This window comes from Malaya genurostris, chromosome 1 (assembly GCF_030247185.1).
Source record: "Malaya genurostris strain Urasoe2022 chromosome 1, Malgen_1.1, whole genome shotgun sequence".
NCBI lineage: Eukaryota > Metazoa > Arthropoda > Insecta > Diptera > Culicidae > Malaya > Malaya genurostris.
This window is the reverse complement of record NC_080570.1, coordinates 61,538,090-61,555,564: the sequence shown is the minus strand read 5'-3', so window position 1 is coordinate 61,555,564 and position 17,475 is coordinate 61,538,090. Positions and strand designations below refer to the sequence as shown.

At 36.2% G+C, this 17,475-nt stretch overlaps 1 protein-coding gene across 3 annotated transcripts in view; it reads right to left on the bottom strand.

The window, feature by feature from the left end:
* LOC131440230 (mucin-5AC) overlaps positions 1–14,105 on the bottom strand; it is a 54,279-nt gene extending 40,174 nt beyond the window's left edge. Inside the window, exons 1-2 of one of the 3 annotated variants that reach the window (XM_058611324.1) lie at positions 13,997–14,105; positions 13,019–13,267 (exon numbers count right to left, since the gene is read on the bottom strand). In XM_058611324.1, the coding sequence (XP_058467307.1) occupies positions 13,019–13,076 (58 nt within the window). In that variant the 5' untranslated portion in view covers positions 13,077–13,267; positions 13,997–14,105. Of the gene's footprint in view, positions 1–13,018; positions 13,268–13,992 lie in introns of all 3 variants that reach the window. The other 2 variants (XM_058611325.1, XM_058611323.1) reach the window with 2 other exon arrangements.
* Positions 14,106–17,475: the final 3,370 nt, after the last annotated feature.

The following is a 17,475-nucleotide window of genomic DNA, read 5'->3' as shown; positions in this document are numbered from 1 at the left end:
ATAATAATTTACTGTGACGATTCATTTCCAAATATTATGATGAAATCAGGCATCCCTGCAAGCAGCTGATCGGTGTTGACAAACGAGGGGGAACCAACTAGTAAATTAACTTTTACATAACACCGATTAACCGATAGTAAATAGTTCGCGCAGTATAATATAGGTGGAACTAGTGCATCACGAAAAATTATTTTTTATAAGAATTTACTCATACTGTCATGTCTGTTAGTCTGTGCTTTCGCTTCATGTATTTCCATATGCAGGGTAGTTTAATCGCAAAACAATTTTTCCCCGGTTAGGAGCTAGCTACAGGTTCGAGTTCCGTCTCTGCGTAAAGTTTTGGCGATCTTCGTTACATAGTTGCATTCACATGTCATTTTTCCAATCAGTTTTCCCCGTTAGATATCGATTAAGTTTAAAACTAGCTCAAGACGGCTCTTCGTCGTAACTAGACTAAAACAAATCATTAAGAAATAAATATGCTCAAAACTCTAGTTTATTAACGATTTGTGTTTTAGTCTTTGCTAAGACGTAGAGCCGTCTAGAGCTAGTTTCAAATATGATCAGTATCTAACGAAGAAAACAGTTTGGAAAATTGACATACGAATGCAATTATGTAATGAAAACCGCGAAAATGCTACCGCAGAGACGGGACTCGAACCCGTAGCTAGCTCATAACCGGGGAAATTGTTTTACCAATTAAACTATCATGCATATGAAAACACATGAAGATATAACCCAATTGATTAGAAGCATGCTTCGCTGTACTTGGTCACCACGGCATTCACTTGCAATCCTATATCTACGGAACAGAACAACCTGTTTTCCCTGTTAGATACTGATCATATTTAGTTCAATAGTTTTTGCGATTGAAAAATTGTTTATATTTTTAGAATAGTGGCAGAAGAAGTTTTATTATAGTAGAAAGACGATGGACGATAAGATAGTGAGTTAGCACACAGTTTAATATTTTGAACAATCTTTTTGATTATAGAGGTTTTAATCTTAAGGTCACTCGCCTCTCCGGGCCAGAGAAACTTTCCGATACTATGTGCGGGATTGAGAATCGATGAAGGGATACGTGAAAGGCATTGACTTACCCATGATGCTAATCCTCGACCCCATTATACAATCTTATATAGCCAATAAATTACAGTTTACAGACCATACACATGGATCGAAACGTCGGGCAGTATAAAACAGCCGTTTTTTTAACAGACCGTTAAAGCCGGATACATGATTATTGTTAACTAAAAACAAACCGTTGAATACTGAACGAATCGGTAGTACAAGATATTATCGTAAAAAGTAATTATAATTGCAGTATTAAAACAAAATTCCCATAAAAATAAAAAATAAATAAATAAAAAATTCAGCTAGTGTAAGCATATCATTGACGCAGCGAAGGAATATTATGTAAACCTCCCGAAGAATTTATTTTAAAACGAGTTAAAAAATTTGGAATATTGCTGGAATAAGCGTATCGCCCTAAAAGAGAACTACCGAATAATACTATATAAAATGGCGACAAATAACAAATTTGTCAACTTGGTATACGAGTAGCTTGTATTTTCATGACACGCCATCAAAATTTTGACACGTTACTTCTTTGGCTTCTGTTCAAATTCTACACTTGTAGAGCAAATTTCAATATTGAGCTGTGCACGGAACCGGAAAACTTTGCATTCAATTTTGGTATTCCGTTCAATAACCTCATTTTAGGTAAAGTGGCTCTAAGTAGTTTCCAAAAAGTATTGGAAGGTAAGTTAATAGTATTATTATTTTTTCTCTCTAGCTACATAGAAATGATAAAAACATATCAACATAATGAAACACATTGTGTGAGAAAGCCGTCCTGAGCAGAATGTGACAACTTATCGTAACTTTACATTTGACTGTTCGGATAGTCAATGGTAAACGACCTTTACCTTTACATTCTGACATATCAGAGACTTGGATGATTTGCATTGCTGAGATGCCTAAGTTCGACTCCTCTAGTTAGCTGCAGAAGGCTTCTGCTTACTCAAAATGACCCTTGTCAGGTCTCTTTTTTCCGCACCTTATCTTCACATCCTTGTTCTTCCTTGAGTACTATGGCTCTATAATTTTCATATATTTTCATAATCTGCTAAACCCTATTTAAGGTGAATACAGAAAGGATTCATTCATTCCAGGAAGAACGATGAACCCTTCTGACTATAGCTCCTTACCACATTGGGTGAGAAACGAGAGAATATCCTTCAATTTTAGCTCCGCATACACAGACTCAACCATGTATGGAGAACCAAAAACCCGGATACGTAGCTGCGTCAATGCGGGACAGTTACATATCAGATGATATGAAGTAATGTAATCGCATTCACACAAATCACACGAATAATACTCAGCACGTTGAATAGTGGCCATGTGATAATTGAGTTTGCAATGTCCATTCAGAGCTCTGACCAGAATACTGCAATGATGCTTGGAGAAATGCAATAGACACTCTGACATTTTCAGATTTAAATCTGGTAGAAATGCTTTTGTCTGAGCGCAAGTCTGCAAGCTACTCCCATGAGTAATAAATTGTTTCCATTGATTTTATAGACAAAAAACTTTGAACGCGTTTTTCTCGAAAGCTTGTTTTGAAAGTCCGTGTCCATCGTCATTCAAAAACTACTGAACCAGTTTTTTTCAAATTTTGCACACATTTTCTACATATAAAAAACCAGACCCCAACGTTTTCCTTTTCCTTTGTTGTTACTTTGGGAAGGGGGTTAGAAAAATTTCTACTCTATCTATACTGCTTTGATTTGTTGACTTCTTATCAGTCTGCGCTGAGATACAGTGGACACCGCAAATCATGATTTTTAAGAAGCGTTCTCAAAAATACCTCTTTACTTTTCACGAAAAACATTACAAAATGTTGTTCGAATGATGCTTTTTATCATACAAAAAATTTAAATTTATTTTGTTGCACGATAACTCTGAAAAAATTCTCCAAAATGATGATATTTTTCTTCGATGAATGTTAAGAAACTGGTTTCAATTCTTATTTAGGAATTATCGTATATTCTCCGACCAATATTTGATCAGCCGATGAATTGTTGATTAATCTTTAAATGTATGCCACTGAATAATTAAATCTATTGAATCATAATTTCTAGGTAAAATTGTAGGATTTTAAAGTAATTATTCGTCGGAAAGAAAAACTCGACTGGTTTATTTTTGTAAGATTCGCATATTGTTGATTTGTTCTAAGGGTTGTAATATTACACGATATGCATTGGATCCTATCAGAATCGTATATAATAGTCATTCGAGATGATGTAATATACTCAATACGTTGATTCGAAGTAATAACGTGTGATTTATGTGCAAACTTTCTCGAAAACGAAAAATTATTGCTTTTAATGTTCAGTACGTTTTTTTCACTTCGGTTGGGAATCACATCAAGGTTGTTACCATTCTTTTTTTGCTGTGTGGCTACCAAAAATGACTCGATTAACTGATGTCAATTAAAAGAGAAGATTTATTTTGATATGGTTTCCATTAGTTATGAAAGAGATGGTAAAGATGTGTTGGAAGCGAGAGCCAATGTTTTGAATAGAAAATATTTCGGCATCGTTCTTGAATATTCGATTATTTTTGACGACAAAAAAAACGACATATTGAATAGTGTACCTGGTAAGTTCCTACGTCAAAGCAGATTATGATTAAGGATGGAAGATTAATTTGAAATTTGGTTGTTGAAGAGTTGGACAATATAAATGTTGAGCATAAATCATCTGTATTGAAGAAGACCAAAAACGCTATTCAGGTAAGGCTTAGCATCCGATAATTGGACATTCCTAAAGATTATTTTTGTGTGATGCATTTGACTTGTTCATTCGGCGCTGCTGTGCTTCTTCGATGCATGACGTTTCAAAACACTAACTGTCTAGTAAATTAATCACATGAACATTCAAATGAGAATGTGTTTTTGTATAGTTTGTAAGAATAAAAAGATAAGGCTAAGAAAACAAAGTCATTAGCTACCAACCAGCATGCTTAACAGCATCTGATGGGTGAAGCGGCAGCTAATTATGCATTGCACAAAGCATCTTAGGTTAATTGACCGAAGATATAGCAGCATAGTTTGTGCAGATACTCGTAGAAACCTCTAACATATTCAATCCGTACTAAAATTAAACATATGACCCGGCGATCCCGATTGCACAACCCTGGCGTTTATGGTTATAGCTCATAAAAAATAAACGTGTGAATTTTCTTCATCGAGTTCCAAGAGCTCGGTGAAGACAAGACGACGGTATCATAAATTTTATGAAGCTCTCCTTTGAAAAAATCCTTCCATCGGTGTGTGGTCAAAGGGCTATCGAGAAGTTGGACAGTAAATTTTTTCGAACACCGACCACAACATTCAACATATGCAAGGTAAAAGTCGTTATTTATTAATTAGGATAATGAGCAACTTGCTTTCGCCATTAGAATTTTTATGTTCATAGAGACATGTTATACTGCCTAAATCTTTGTGATTCACGTTAAGCCATCCACTAGGTATCGTGACAATTACCCATAGGGTTGCTCTGGGTCGTACTGGTGACTACCGAAAAAACAGAAAGGTTCCTCCTAATTCCTAAAATATTTCTGATTATTTTTTTCAATATTTTTGATAAAAAAGTTAAACTCTAACCACTCTAACACCACAAATATGGGAGTTAACGGGCTAAAATTTTGAGAAAATCATCTCCAATACAAACCCTTTCAAACAGATTATATCAATTTTATTTCTATTTGGGGCAGCTTTTATATGCATACTCGGTTACAACACTGTAGTTATTATAGACACGTACAACCGGGGTTACCACATTTAAATCTGAATTTTTCAGAAGAAAAATCTGTAAATCTGTATCGAGTTTTTAGAACCCAAATAAAAAAAAACCAAAACTTTTCTTGGTCTGAATCTCATGATGTCGTAGTTCGAAAAACGCTGGCAGTACTGCTTTGATAAACTACTTTTAGAATCCAATCTGATAGTGAGAGCTTATTCTGGTTATGTTTTTTTCGTTTAAAGACTGTCCCAGAAAGTATGGATGCAACCAAAAACCGCTGCCATTTCGCAATGGTTCAGAATCTGTCAATTTTTATGGCTGCGTCCTGTTGTTTACACTCTTCTCTAACCACTTGTGCAGTTGTTTAATCGTTTTCATTAGTTTGTTTCGAAATGCGTGGACTTTCAGCAGAACAACGTCGAAAAATTGTGTACAAATGGTGCACAGAACGCGGACTGTCACTGAGAAAGATAGCAAAAATGGAAGAAGTAAGTGAAAAAAGCCGTGCGAAATGCAATCAGGAAGTTCGGTGAGGATAACACCTTTGAGGATAGACCGAAAACGGGTCGAAAAAAAGGCCCTGCTAACCCTCAGTTGGATAAACGTATACTGAAGGCGTTCGAGCAAAAGAAAGAGGTTTCAGTTCGGGATGTGGCCGAAAAAATGGGCACTTCGAAGTCAAATGTTCTTCGCGCTAAAGAACGTTTGAAGAAAAACAAAACGTAGTCCGAAATAAGAAGCTTCGATCAGGCCGAGGGTTCGAAAGCTGTACAATACGATTCTTGTTGGAAATTTGAACTGCATAATCATGGACGACGAAACCTACGCGAAACTCGATTACAAATCCTTGCCGGGACCACAATGTTATACGGTGCGAGAAGGGCAAGTGTTAAACCAGTCCGAGACATCGATTGAAGTCGAAAAATTTGGTAAGAAAGCTATGATCTGGCAAGCAATTTGTAACAGATCGGCTGAAAAGTTCGTATCGTTTCTATGAGAGGGCGCCACTAGAATTAAATCCATACCATTTCCAGTTAGTACCAACCTTCAAAAGATACGTGTATAAATTTGACAGCTATCTGATTATTAGTTTGTGAGATATTGCATTTTGAGTGTAGCTACTTTTGTTATTGTGAAAAAAATGGAAAAAAAGGAATTTTGTGAGTTTATGAAACACTACTTTTTGATGAAAAAAAGTGCCGCCGATACCAAAAAATGGCTTGATGAGTGTTATCCAGACTCTGCACCGGGCGAAGCAACAATTCGTAAGTGGTTTGCAAAATTTCGTACTGGTCATATGAGCACCGAAGACGATGAACGCAGTGTACGTCCAAAAGAGGCTGTTACCGATGAAAACGTGAAAAAAAATTACAAAATGATTTTCAATGACCGTAAAGTGAAGTTGATCGAGATAGCTCACACCCTAAAGATATCAAAGGAACGTGTTGGACATATTATTCACGAATATTTGGATATGAGAAAGCTTTGTGCAAAATGGGTGCCGCGTGAGCTCACAATCGATCAAAAACAACAACGAATTGATGATTCTGAGCAGTGTTTGGAGCTGTTATATCGAAATAAAACCGATTTTTTTCGTCGATATATAACAATGGACGAAACATGGCTCCATCACTTCACTCCGAAATTCCCACTTCACACACGAAATTCCTTTTTTTCCATTTTTTTCACAATAACAAAAGTAGCTACACTCAAAATGCAATATCTCACAAACTAATAATCAGATAGCTGTCAAATTTATACACGTATCTTTTGAAGGTTGGCACTAACTGAAAATGGTATGGATTTAATTCTAGTGGCGCCCTCTCATAGAAACAATACGAACTTTTCAGCCGAACTGTTAGCTGCGGTAAGATTTCGAAATCCTTCATCGCCACTGCTTCAATGAACGGCGAAATATTCATCAAGGAATGTTTACAAAAACGACTTCTATCCATGATTCGAAGCCACAATGATCCTGTTGTTGTCTGGCCAGATCTGGCTTCTTGCCACTACTCGAAATCAACGGTAGAATGGTATACTACCAAAAATGTCACTTTCGTCCCAAAAGACATGAATCCACCAAATTGCCCACAACTTCGACCAATTGAGGAATTTTGGGCATTAACGGAGGCACATCTTAGGAAACATGTCTCGGCAGCCGAAACCATTCAACAATGTTGCAAATATTCTTCGTGTAACTAATTCATTCACGCATCCTTGCTGTGATTATACTGCCTTCGAATATGCCAGTCTCGAACAACGTTGAACTATTCACTGCTCGAAAGAGAGAAGGGTGCAAAAGGAATAAGCAATAATCGTAGAGAACCCGAATATACTAATCCATTCTTCGCTGCTGGTATACATCGTGCATGTTCGTTTTATACATTCGTTTGTCATTCGTTCATTTATTTTATTCTTCGAATTGGTTCGAATAGCGTCACGGCGAAGATCGTTGGTTTCCATTCTTCGCGAAGCATTCTTCATCTAATAAATTCATCATATCTCGTTGGGTAGCAGTAATGGGAGAATGCTGAAATATGGTTCATCACATACACATAAGACTATGGTAATAGTGCGGAGGAAACATCTTAATTTGCATGTTTCAAAGACAGCACGAACGATCATCGCGAATTTGATTTGGCGATGATCGCTGTATGAATATTCGTTCGATATTCGCGTCAAGTCATTCGGGGGTATGTCCAATGCGAATAACAACTGCAAGGAATAGATATTCGTGCAAGTAACGAAGCAGCGTCGGCTTCGTTCTCGCCCGAATATACGGACAAGTCCGAATACCAGAACGATTATCGAACAAAGGCGAAGGAAAGCGAGCGATGATCATAGACATTCGTTGTATTTTTGATATTCGAGCAACATTGCCATTCAACAGTTCGAAAAATATTGGAAAAAAGTGTCAAAACTTGTCGCCAAGAAGTCTGTACGGAATTTAATGAGGAACGTTCGCAAGAAGGTACGCCAGCTAGTCTACAATGGCTAAGTATCAAATGTTGAGAATAATATTCTGTTGTTGTAGTCAAATATTATCAGTATATCGAATAAAATTTGAATATATAACACTTATGAATTATTTACAGCGAAATCAAAGTGCGTTTATACTTTCTGGGACAGTCTTTATTAGGTATAACGGAATTGGCAATATTTCTGTTTTACTACCTTTCGCTATGACCGAAGCCATAATCTTTTCATCTTATCAGAAGAAATTTTTGAAAGCATATGGAATTACGCTATACTAGTTGCAAGAAATATTGAGCATATAAAAATCTTTTTTAGCAGATGGGACCAACTGTAGTGTTTACCGTTATTGATATTCTTTTTTATGTCAATTTTATCCTCTTTTTAGAATTAACATAAAATCAGAATAATACTGTTAGTTTGAAAAAAAACAACAATATCATTATTATGTATATATATTTAACTCGATCATTATTCAATTTTCAATCCACGCTATCAAAAATCTTCAAAAATCTGTATTTCTTGCCAAATATCTGTAATCTTTATATACAGAATGTTGATCACAAATTTATCTCAAAAATCAGTAAAATACAGATTAATCTGTACATATGGCAACCCTGCTCACAACCAACCTCCGAGCTCGGTAAAGTAAAATGCCGAGACATATCGGCAACACACAATTTGGCTGATTGCTCAGTAATGATTTCCGACATTCGTTCAGTTTCCTTTATTAATGACGCTTTACCATTTTTATGACATTCGTGACAGATTCGTTTTGTAGATTTACTGATTTTTCGGTAATGTTAATCTATTTGCCGAGACTTGGCAAAATCTTGTGTTTAACAATTATCCCGAAATCAGCAAATGCGTTTTTTGCCAAAATTCGGCTAGACAACTGTCATTTACGTTTTACATTTTCGCTTGGCACTACGCAGTTATTTTCTGACAAGATATTTCAGAGCAAACTTTCGGTGGTCATTAGAAAAAATAGAATTAGATCAAATGGAAGACGTGAGAATTTGCAATTTATCCAGTAAATATAATGACTTCAAATTATTGTTGAGTATTCATAGAAAACTCCTGCCAAATCCTGCTTTCACTGTCGGGAAGTCATTATAAGATATATCGATGAACTTCAACGACATGTCAACCAATATATTCGACAATCGGCGTTGAATCCGAATAGCATATTTTACAATTGACATCCTCGAAATATAAATAATGCAATGTATACTTTTTCTATGTTTATGCGAAAATAAAATGAATTTTTGATCTCCAAATGAATGTTTACAATGAAAAAAAAATACGAATTCTTTGTTTACTTTTAATTGCTGAAGGCTTAGTAATTAACTTCGTTGCTTTTGCCGAATATTCAGTAGAGGTTATGCCGAATCGACACTTTTTGCTGACAATTTCGGCAATACTTGACGTTTTTCAAATAGATAATCACCTTGGCTCGACAATTTAATCTTCTGCCGAGATGATTACTGAATAGGGTAACAGAGGTATTTTGGCCCACTTTAGGATTGAATTTATTTTGGCCCACTTTGTAAAAATATCCACCAAATGTTGTAATATCTTTGAAAACCCCTTCCGCAATAGGTTTTCATGTTGTGAGCTTCAAATTGATGCAACATGGGCTACTTAACATCGATTAAATCCATAAAGTTTGTTAGGTGGGCCGAAATATATTAAGTGGCCAAAATACTTCTGTTACCCTACTCGGCTTGAGCAAATCTTGGCAATTATTTTAGTGTGTACTTACTGGATAGATTCTCATGTCATCCTTTTGGACTAATTCCATTTTTTCAAATGAGGACCGCTGATTTCGGGATAACTGTTAATCTCCGATGAGTTCATTCAGCACAAGATTTTGCCAAATCTCGGCAAAAAGATGCACTTTGTCGAAAAATCAGTAAATCTGTTAAATGAAGCTCGGGAAACGTAAATCAGCAATCAATGAAATTGGGTGTCGCCGATCTGTCTCGCCAACATTGAGATATTTCTAAATGTACTGATATATTTTCTTCAAGAATGTAAGTATTTGTTAGCAATACGCCTGAAGAACATAATTTTCAATGATTTCGGAAGAAATGACGAGAATTGATTGATACAAACACATTTTCCAAAACGACCACATTCTCAGTTTTTTCGCTTACCGTTGGCATAATGCCCCAGAAACCGTATAATACGCCTCACAACAAATCAGTGGTATGCCCCACAACAATGATGCAATATGCCCCTTGAAATGTCGGTATAGAAGAAAGGCAGACAAAGAAGATATTCTCTGCATAAGAAATCAATTACATAATCAATTAATTACAATCGGTAACTAACATTTTTGATCCTCCCAATGCTATTTTTTGTTTTAATAACCGTTATAAATCATTAAAACAATATTTCAACTCGAAGCATACTGTTGAATCGAAGGTGGGACTTAATGTCCATAGAATGACTGTTATGAGAAAATTCGTATATCAAAGAAATGGCTTTGTTTCTCTTGATATTTATACTGTAAATAGAGACATTAGCACTACTGAAAGTTAATTACTAAGTAGCATCCGACCATTAGACGTTTTACACGGTTAAAATGCTTGTTTAGTCGAAGCAAAAACTTACATCAAAAAGCTACCTAATGATATTTTCAGTTTTTTCACGTTTTCCAGAAAACGATAACTGCCAAACTTGCATAGCAGAAAGATCTTAGGAAAAGATACTGTTAGTGATAAAACTTTTGTGTAGAAAAGTCTTGAATACTTAAAAAAGGTAGGGGCGCTTTGGCCAGCAGGGAAGCTTTATAACACTTTCCCCTATATCAAAGAAATGGCTTTGTTTCTCTGATTTTTTATACTATAAATAGAGACATTAGCACTGCTAAAAGTTAATTGCCTGTCTAATGATATTTTCAGTTTTTTTCATATTTTCCAGCAAACGACAACTTCCATACTTGCATAGCAGAAAGATCTTACGAAAAGATGTAAAACTTTGATTTTGAAAAGTCGAGAATACTTAAAAAAGGAAGAGGGCGTTTTGTCCAGTAAGGGAGCTTTATAATACTTTTCCCTACGATTTTCGAATGAAATGCCGAACAGGATCGGCAATACGAAATAACTGATTGTTCAGAAGTCCATTTGCTTTTTTTCCGAAATTAGAAATAAAGTATTATTCTGATATTTCGGTAAAACGCATTTTTACCGAAGTTTGGCATAATAGGGTAACAGAGGTATTTTGGCCACTTCATATATTTTGGCCCACCTAACAAACTTTATCGATTTCATTGGATTTGATCGATGTTTAGTAACTCATTTTGCATCAATTTGAAGCTAATCACATTAAATTACCTATTGCGGAAGGGGTTTTTAAAGATATTACAATATTTGGTGGATATTTTTATAAATTGGGCCAAAATAAAATCAAAATACCTCTGTTACCCTATATTAATGGTCGTCAAATGGTGAGATAACTAAGCCCTCACAAGTTCCTATATCATGCCTTCCCGAGCATCTATGATGACATTTGGTCAATAGAACGGCGTTGACTGGGTGCTTGCGCCTTCTGCGTTAGTGGCTTGTAGTTTGAGCGTCGAGGGTGCGAAATGGCATGTAGTTTGAAGCTCATCCTAAAGTGCAATATTTATGGTAGTATATTGCCACATGTGGTTCTGTTGTTTGTTGCATTATTTGTTATATGTTGAATTGAATTATATTACATTGTATCATATATTATTATAATTATTATTGAAGTTGCACAAACATACTACCATTTAAATTTTGATTGTTCCATTAATGCACCCAAGCTGAACTCTAAACAAGTCTTTAAGATAAGAATGTTCACGAATACGTTAACACTCCAAATACCAAGCCTGAAAAAAAGTTGGAACGGTACTTCGAGCTGTCATAGCTCAGCTGTTTTTCAACGAATCTCAATAAATTTTACACCCTCGAATTTTGTGAAGTTCGCAGATTGATTCAAAAACTTTGTAGCAGGCGGTTGGTAAAGGTGAACCAATGAAAATTGGATTTTCCCATTCCAGGTTTTTTTCACGCGCTCAATATGCCCTATCTGCTTTCCTATTTTCTTTCCTTTCGCAGGAACGTCGCATAGAAAATATTGAACACTTCAACTTTACCTAGTCATAACTTTGTTGTTAGTCAACCGATTTTCGAAATTTAGTACCATTGGAAAGGTACTACTTCCAGAAATAGAATGCACTGAAACAAACCCGCAAAATAGGGTTGTCTACCCAAAGTTATAATAAAAACTGTAGATAGATTACCTCAGAGAAGGATAGACTTTTTACAATGATCGTAAATATCTCGAAATTCAAAGCGATGACACATCATATTTTACACATCATTCGATTGCTAGTAATACCAGCTACAATTTTCGCCCAACTACCATTCCTGCACTATCAAAAGAAAATCTTAAAAAATCGATAAATTTATAAATATATATGAATTTTTATTTATTTTTCAAATGTTTGTATGTAACACAAAAATTAAAGCGATGACATGTACATTTTTCTATTCCGAAATAATGGAATCATTACCAGAAACAATGTATTAATGAACAAAATTATATATCCGTTCAAAGAATCTCAAGAAATTTGGTACAAATAAAAAGAATTTCTATTATAGGGAAAATTTTTCCAAACAAAATCAAAACAAAACTTTTAAATTTTATGACATATATTGTTTCATTATTTTAGTTGAACCCTATTTTTCGTTTTTTTTTTCAGTGCATTTTATTTTTGGAAGTAGTATCTTTCCAATGGTGAATAAATTTCGAAAATCGCTTGACTAATAACAAAGTTATGACGCGGTAAAGTTTAAGTTTTCAATATCCCATTCGCGACGCAGGTGCCGCATGAATGCAGATAGGCCTTTTTTTTTAGCTTGAAAAAAAAACTTGGAACGGGAAAAATCAGATTTTCATTAGTTTTCCTAAACGATCATCAATGATGATATACTTAAAATTATCTACAAACTTCACAAAATTCGAGAGTCTAAAATTTATCGAAATTGGTCATGTAACAACTGAGGTGTGATAGCTCAAAGTTACCGTTCCAACTTTTTTCAGGCTTGGTGCTTCGCGTAACATTTTTAGGCTTGGTATTAGGAGTGTTAAGAGCTTCACGATTAAAATTAAATTTTCGAACCGAGTTGATATAAAGTTTTTAAATTTTCTTGTATAACGGTTTTTTGCATTTGAAAATATGTTGAGATTTCACCTACCTGACAGAAACATCTTTGAAACTAATTCCATCTTGGCCAGCTGGATTCCGAAAAACATTCTATTTTCCAAGATTCGTTAGGCACGGAGACCTCCTTGGTGCGAGGGGGTTTGTGGTTTCACCTTCCAATCAGTGTTTATTTTAACTGATCACACTAAACAACACTTCGCTTTGGCACGACGGTGCCGTTTTCGAAATTTGTTTCCACTATTGATTATTTGTAGAAATGCGTAATCCTGTAAAAATTATCCTGAAAATAAAATTATCACATCACCAGAACTGTCAGCACGTCATTCCGCAAACTGTACGTTCGACCACCGGCTCAATTACTGTTTCAGTTTCAACTAACTGTACTGTGCTGTTGCTGTTGGATTAGGTAGTCAAAATGTCGTACACATGATAATCTAGATCTAGCACTACATCACGACACACACGCACGGACAAGGTATGCGCTTGTGCAGCCAATTTAATCTTATGGATCTGAACGTTGCCACATTAAACCATTCTTAGACACCGTGTCGCTGCGTCATATTGTTATCTCTTTTTGTTTTCAACATAATTTCCGAGACAAATCACTTATTCATTCATTCATTACACTTCAAAGTAAAATTGTGAGAAAATTTAAGTACATTTTTCCTTTTTCCAGCATTTTCCGATTTACCGGTACTGTTTGTGCACGACTGCCACTTATAGGTATGACTAATTGCCATTTTAGATATACACTATTGTTTAACACTGCTTTTAGCTTTTAATTCTTCTTTTTTTCTTCGCTGAATAGGTTCAATTATCATAACACCCTCCAATTGATAAAATTTTCTCACCAAGAACACAAGAAAAATATGCCTTCAAGGCCTCCGGTGTTGCTTAAAACTTGTGCGATCCATAGGGTGTCGTAATAATTGATTACCGCGGTATGAACTGCAAAAGTCGGCACATCCTTCCCATCGGCCACGATCCCTCCTAGCAAATTCTTACTCACGGATTGTTTTGGATCTCCAAGATGTATGAGGATTGGAGTTGCGCCACTCTCGTCGGGCGTTACGGCGCGAGTCGACTGTACTTTCCTACGGCTAGCATCGGAATGAGCCAGCGGATGAAAATGAAAGGAAGAGTTAAGTCTTCTCACCCGCACGGTTTGATTCGAGAGTCTCGGGTCTCGTTTGGGGGGTTAGCTGTTTACGGCAATGCTGTATGTACTTACTACGTATAGTTCAAATGCGAATCGCTTCTTCGTGCCGTGGATTCGCAAGCCATGCGGCTTTCGGTTATTTCGTTTCTGTTGCTGTGGTTGTTGTTGTTGTTGTTGTTGCTGTTTTGTTTGTTTGAGGGCTAATGGCAACGGCACTGTGACTAGCGAAGACCCATTGTCGATAGATCCTAAACAACTGTGCATCGCAATTTTATTTCATTCGGCGATATTTGAGACCTTCTCCGGAATTGGAATGTTAAGTATGTGTTCATGTCGAGTCCCTTTCATTCGTGGGCAGAAGCTGCAGAACAGAACAGTTTACATAATGTTCTGCTTCAAATAGTTGGAAACAAAATTGGTTGAACTATTTACTGCAGTTCTGGCACATATAATACCTTTGGTTCAATAATTACTGTATGATTTACAATTATTTGCTTTGTTCAAACAATAGGAAGTTGGCATTTTTAAATAATCTCACGGACTGATTGGATAAATTGACCTGCCAATTTGTCCAATCTAGATCATATTGAAATGACTCATTCTACTGCGTCTGCAGAATACCCGGAATGTGGTTGTATAAAAGTCTCAATTTATTCTTCAAAGTCATTTTCATCCCCTTCAATGTAATCCCCCCCCTAAACAATGCACTTATGCCAATGTTTTTATTTCAGTACTCGAAGCATGTTAAAAAGTTCTTTTCCGGTATGACGTTCAGGTCCTCGTTTGGTTCGATTCCTATTTCTTCAATCGACTGAAAACGCGTTCCCAGAAGTAGCTTTCTGAGTTAAGAGCCAGTAGTCACACGCAGCCAAATCAGGCGCATATGGTGGTTATGGAACGATATTTCTGGAATTATTGGGGAAAAACTTACGTAAAATCAATGTAGTGTTAGATGGCGCATTGATGTGGTGTGAAAACCAGTCGTTGTTGGCCCATAGTTATGGCCCTTTGAACAGGCCCGTACCCAGGATTTCGTTTCGGGAGGGGCCCAAAGATAAAAAATAATGTTACTGAAGATTGCTTATATACCTAATTCTCGGTGTGCCTTTTACGGGTGTTTTCAACAGACACTTTAAACTTTTCCAATGGAACTATTATTGTATTACATTTCTTTACGTTTACTGTCTTGTTATTTCTGCAAACCATGTCTTAGACCTTCTAAAAAATTATATATCTGTTTTTGATTTCGGGAGGGGCCGGGGCCCCTCGGGCCCCCTCTGGGTACGTGACTGCCTTTAAGATGTATAACTTTACGCGAATGACGCACAAGATTTGTTCGCGAGAAAAAAAATGAACACGTTAAATTTGGTATACAACAAATTTGTTGTTAGTTCAATCCAAAATTCATTTTTAACCTTTTTATTAATATAAAAATTGGTATAGAATTTACTCAAACTTTAGAAAAATTTTCTGAGACCCGGAGGTCCGAGTGTCATATACTAATCGATTCAGCTCGACGAACTAAGCAAATGTTCGTGTGTATGTATGTGTGTTGTCAAAAATGAAAGGTCTTTTTGAGTTTTATGACAAAATTTTCAATATTTGTTTTTTTTGACAATATCTGTCACAATTGACTTTAAAAACAAAATATGTTTTAGACTTAAATTTCGCACGGTAATAACTATCCAACAAGCCATAGATTGCTAAAATCCGTCCATTGTTATCGGATATATCGATATTTTTGTGTGAGCAAAGCGATGCTTCGGAGCAAATTGAAACATGATTTTCAATAGTGTTTTATTAAATTGTTTCTTGTAATTTCACATCTTAAAGACTGTCCCAGAAAGTATGGACGCAACCAAAAACCGCTACCATTTCGCAATGGTTCAGAATCTGTTAATTTTTATGGCTGCGTCCTGCTGTTTACACTCTGCTTGTGCAGTTGTTTATTCATTTTCATTAGTTTGTTTGGAAATGCGTGGACTTTCAGCAGAACAACGTCGAAAAATTGTGTACAAATGGTGCACAGAACGCGGACTGTCACTGAGAAAGATAGCAAAAATGGAAGGAGTAAGTGAAAAAGCCGTGCGAAATGCAATCAGGAAGTTCGGTGAGGATAACCTTTGAGGATAAACCGAAAACGGGTCGAAAAAAAGGCCCTGCTAACCCTCTGTTGGATAAACGTATACTGAAGGTGTTCGAACAAAAGATGGAGGCTTCAGTTCGGGATGTGGCCAAAAAAGTGGGCACTTCGAAGTCAAATGTTCTTCGTGCTAAAGATCGTTTGAATCTTCGAACCTATAAGAAGCAGAAACAACTAAAATGTAGTCTGAAACAAGAAGCATCTATCAGGCCGAGGGTTCGAAAGCTGTACAATACGATTCTTGCTGGTAATTTGAACTGCATAATCATGGACGATGAAACCTACGTGGAACTCGATTACTAACCCTTGCGGGACCACAATATTATACGGTGCGAGAAGGGCAAGTATTAAACTAGTCCGAGACATCGATTGAAGTCGAAAAATTTTGTAAGAAAGCTATGGTCTGGCAAGAAATTTGTAGCTGCGGTAAGATTTCGAAACCCTTCATCACCACTGCTTCAATGAACAGCGAAATACGAGGTCTGTTCAAAAAGTACCTGGAATTCTCATTTTTCTAAAAAAATATTTATTTATTCGTCTACATCTATATGGTCCCCTTCAAAGTATAATACACTTATGCCAGCGTTTTTTTCAGTCTTCGAAACACCCCTGATAGTCACTTTTTGTAATGCTCTGTAGCACTCTCAGCGATTCTGCCTTTATCTCTTCAATCGATGAAAAACGCTGTCCTTTCATGGGTCTCTTCAACTTTGGGAACAGGAAAAAATCACACGGAGCGATATCTGGTGAATAAGGAGGTTGAGGCGATGGTAATGCGTTTGTTTTTTTGATCAAAATTCAGCAGATTTGGAACGAATTTTGCTGCCACTCGTTTCATGCCCAAAACATTTGAAAAAATATGATGGCATGAGCCAACTGATATGCCAACTTCATCAGCAACTTCTCTAATAGTGATTCGGCGATCATCCATAATCATTTTTTCAACTTTTCCCACATTTTCATCGATTATTGACGTGCTGGGTCGACCGGAGCGTTCGTCGTCTTCAACGTCTTCGCGGCCATCTTGGAAACGCTTATACCACTCGTAAACACTTGTTTTTTTTCATAGCAGACTCACCGTAGGCTCTCTGTAACATTTCGCACACTTGGTTACACTTTATTTCATTTATCACGCAAAATTTAATACAAATTCTTTGACTCTTCAATTCTTCCATTGTTTAAACTA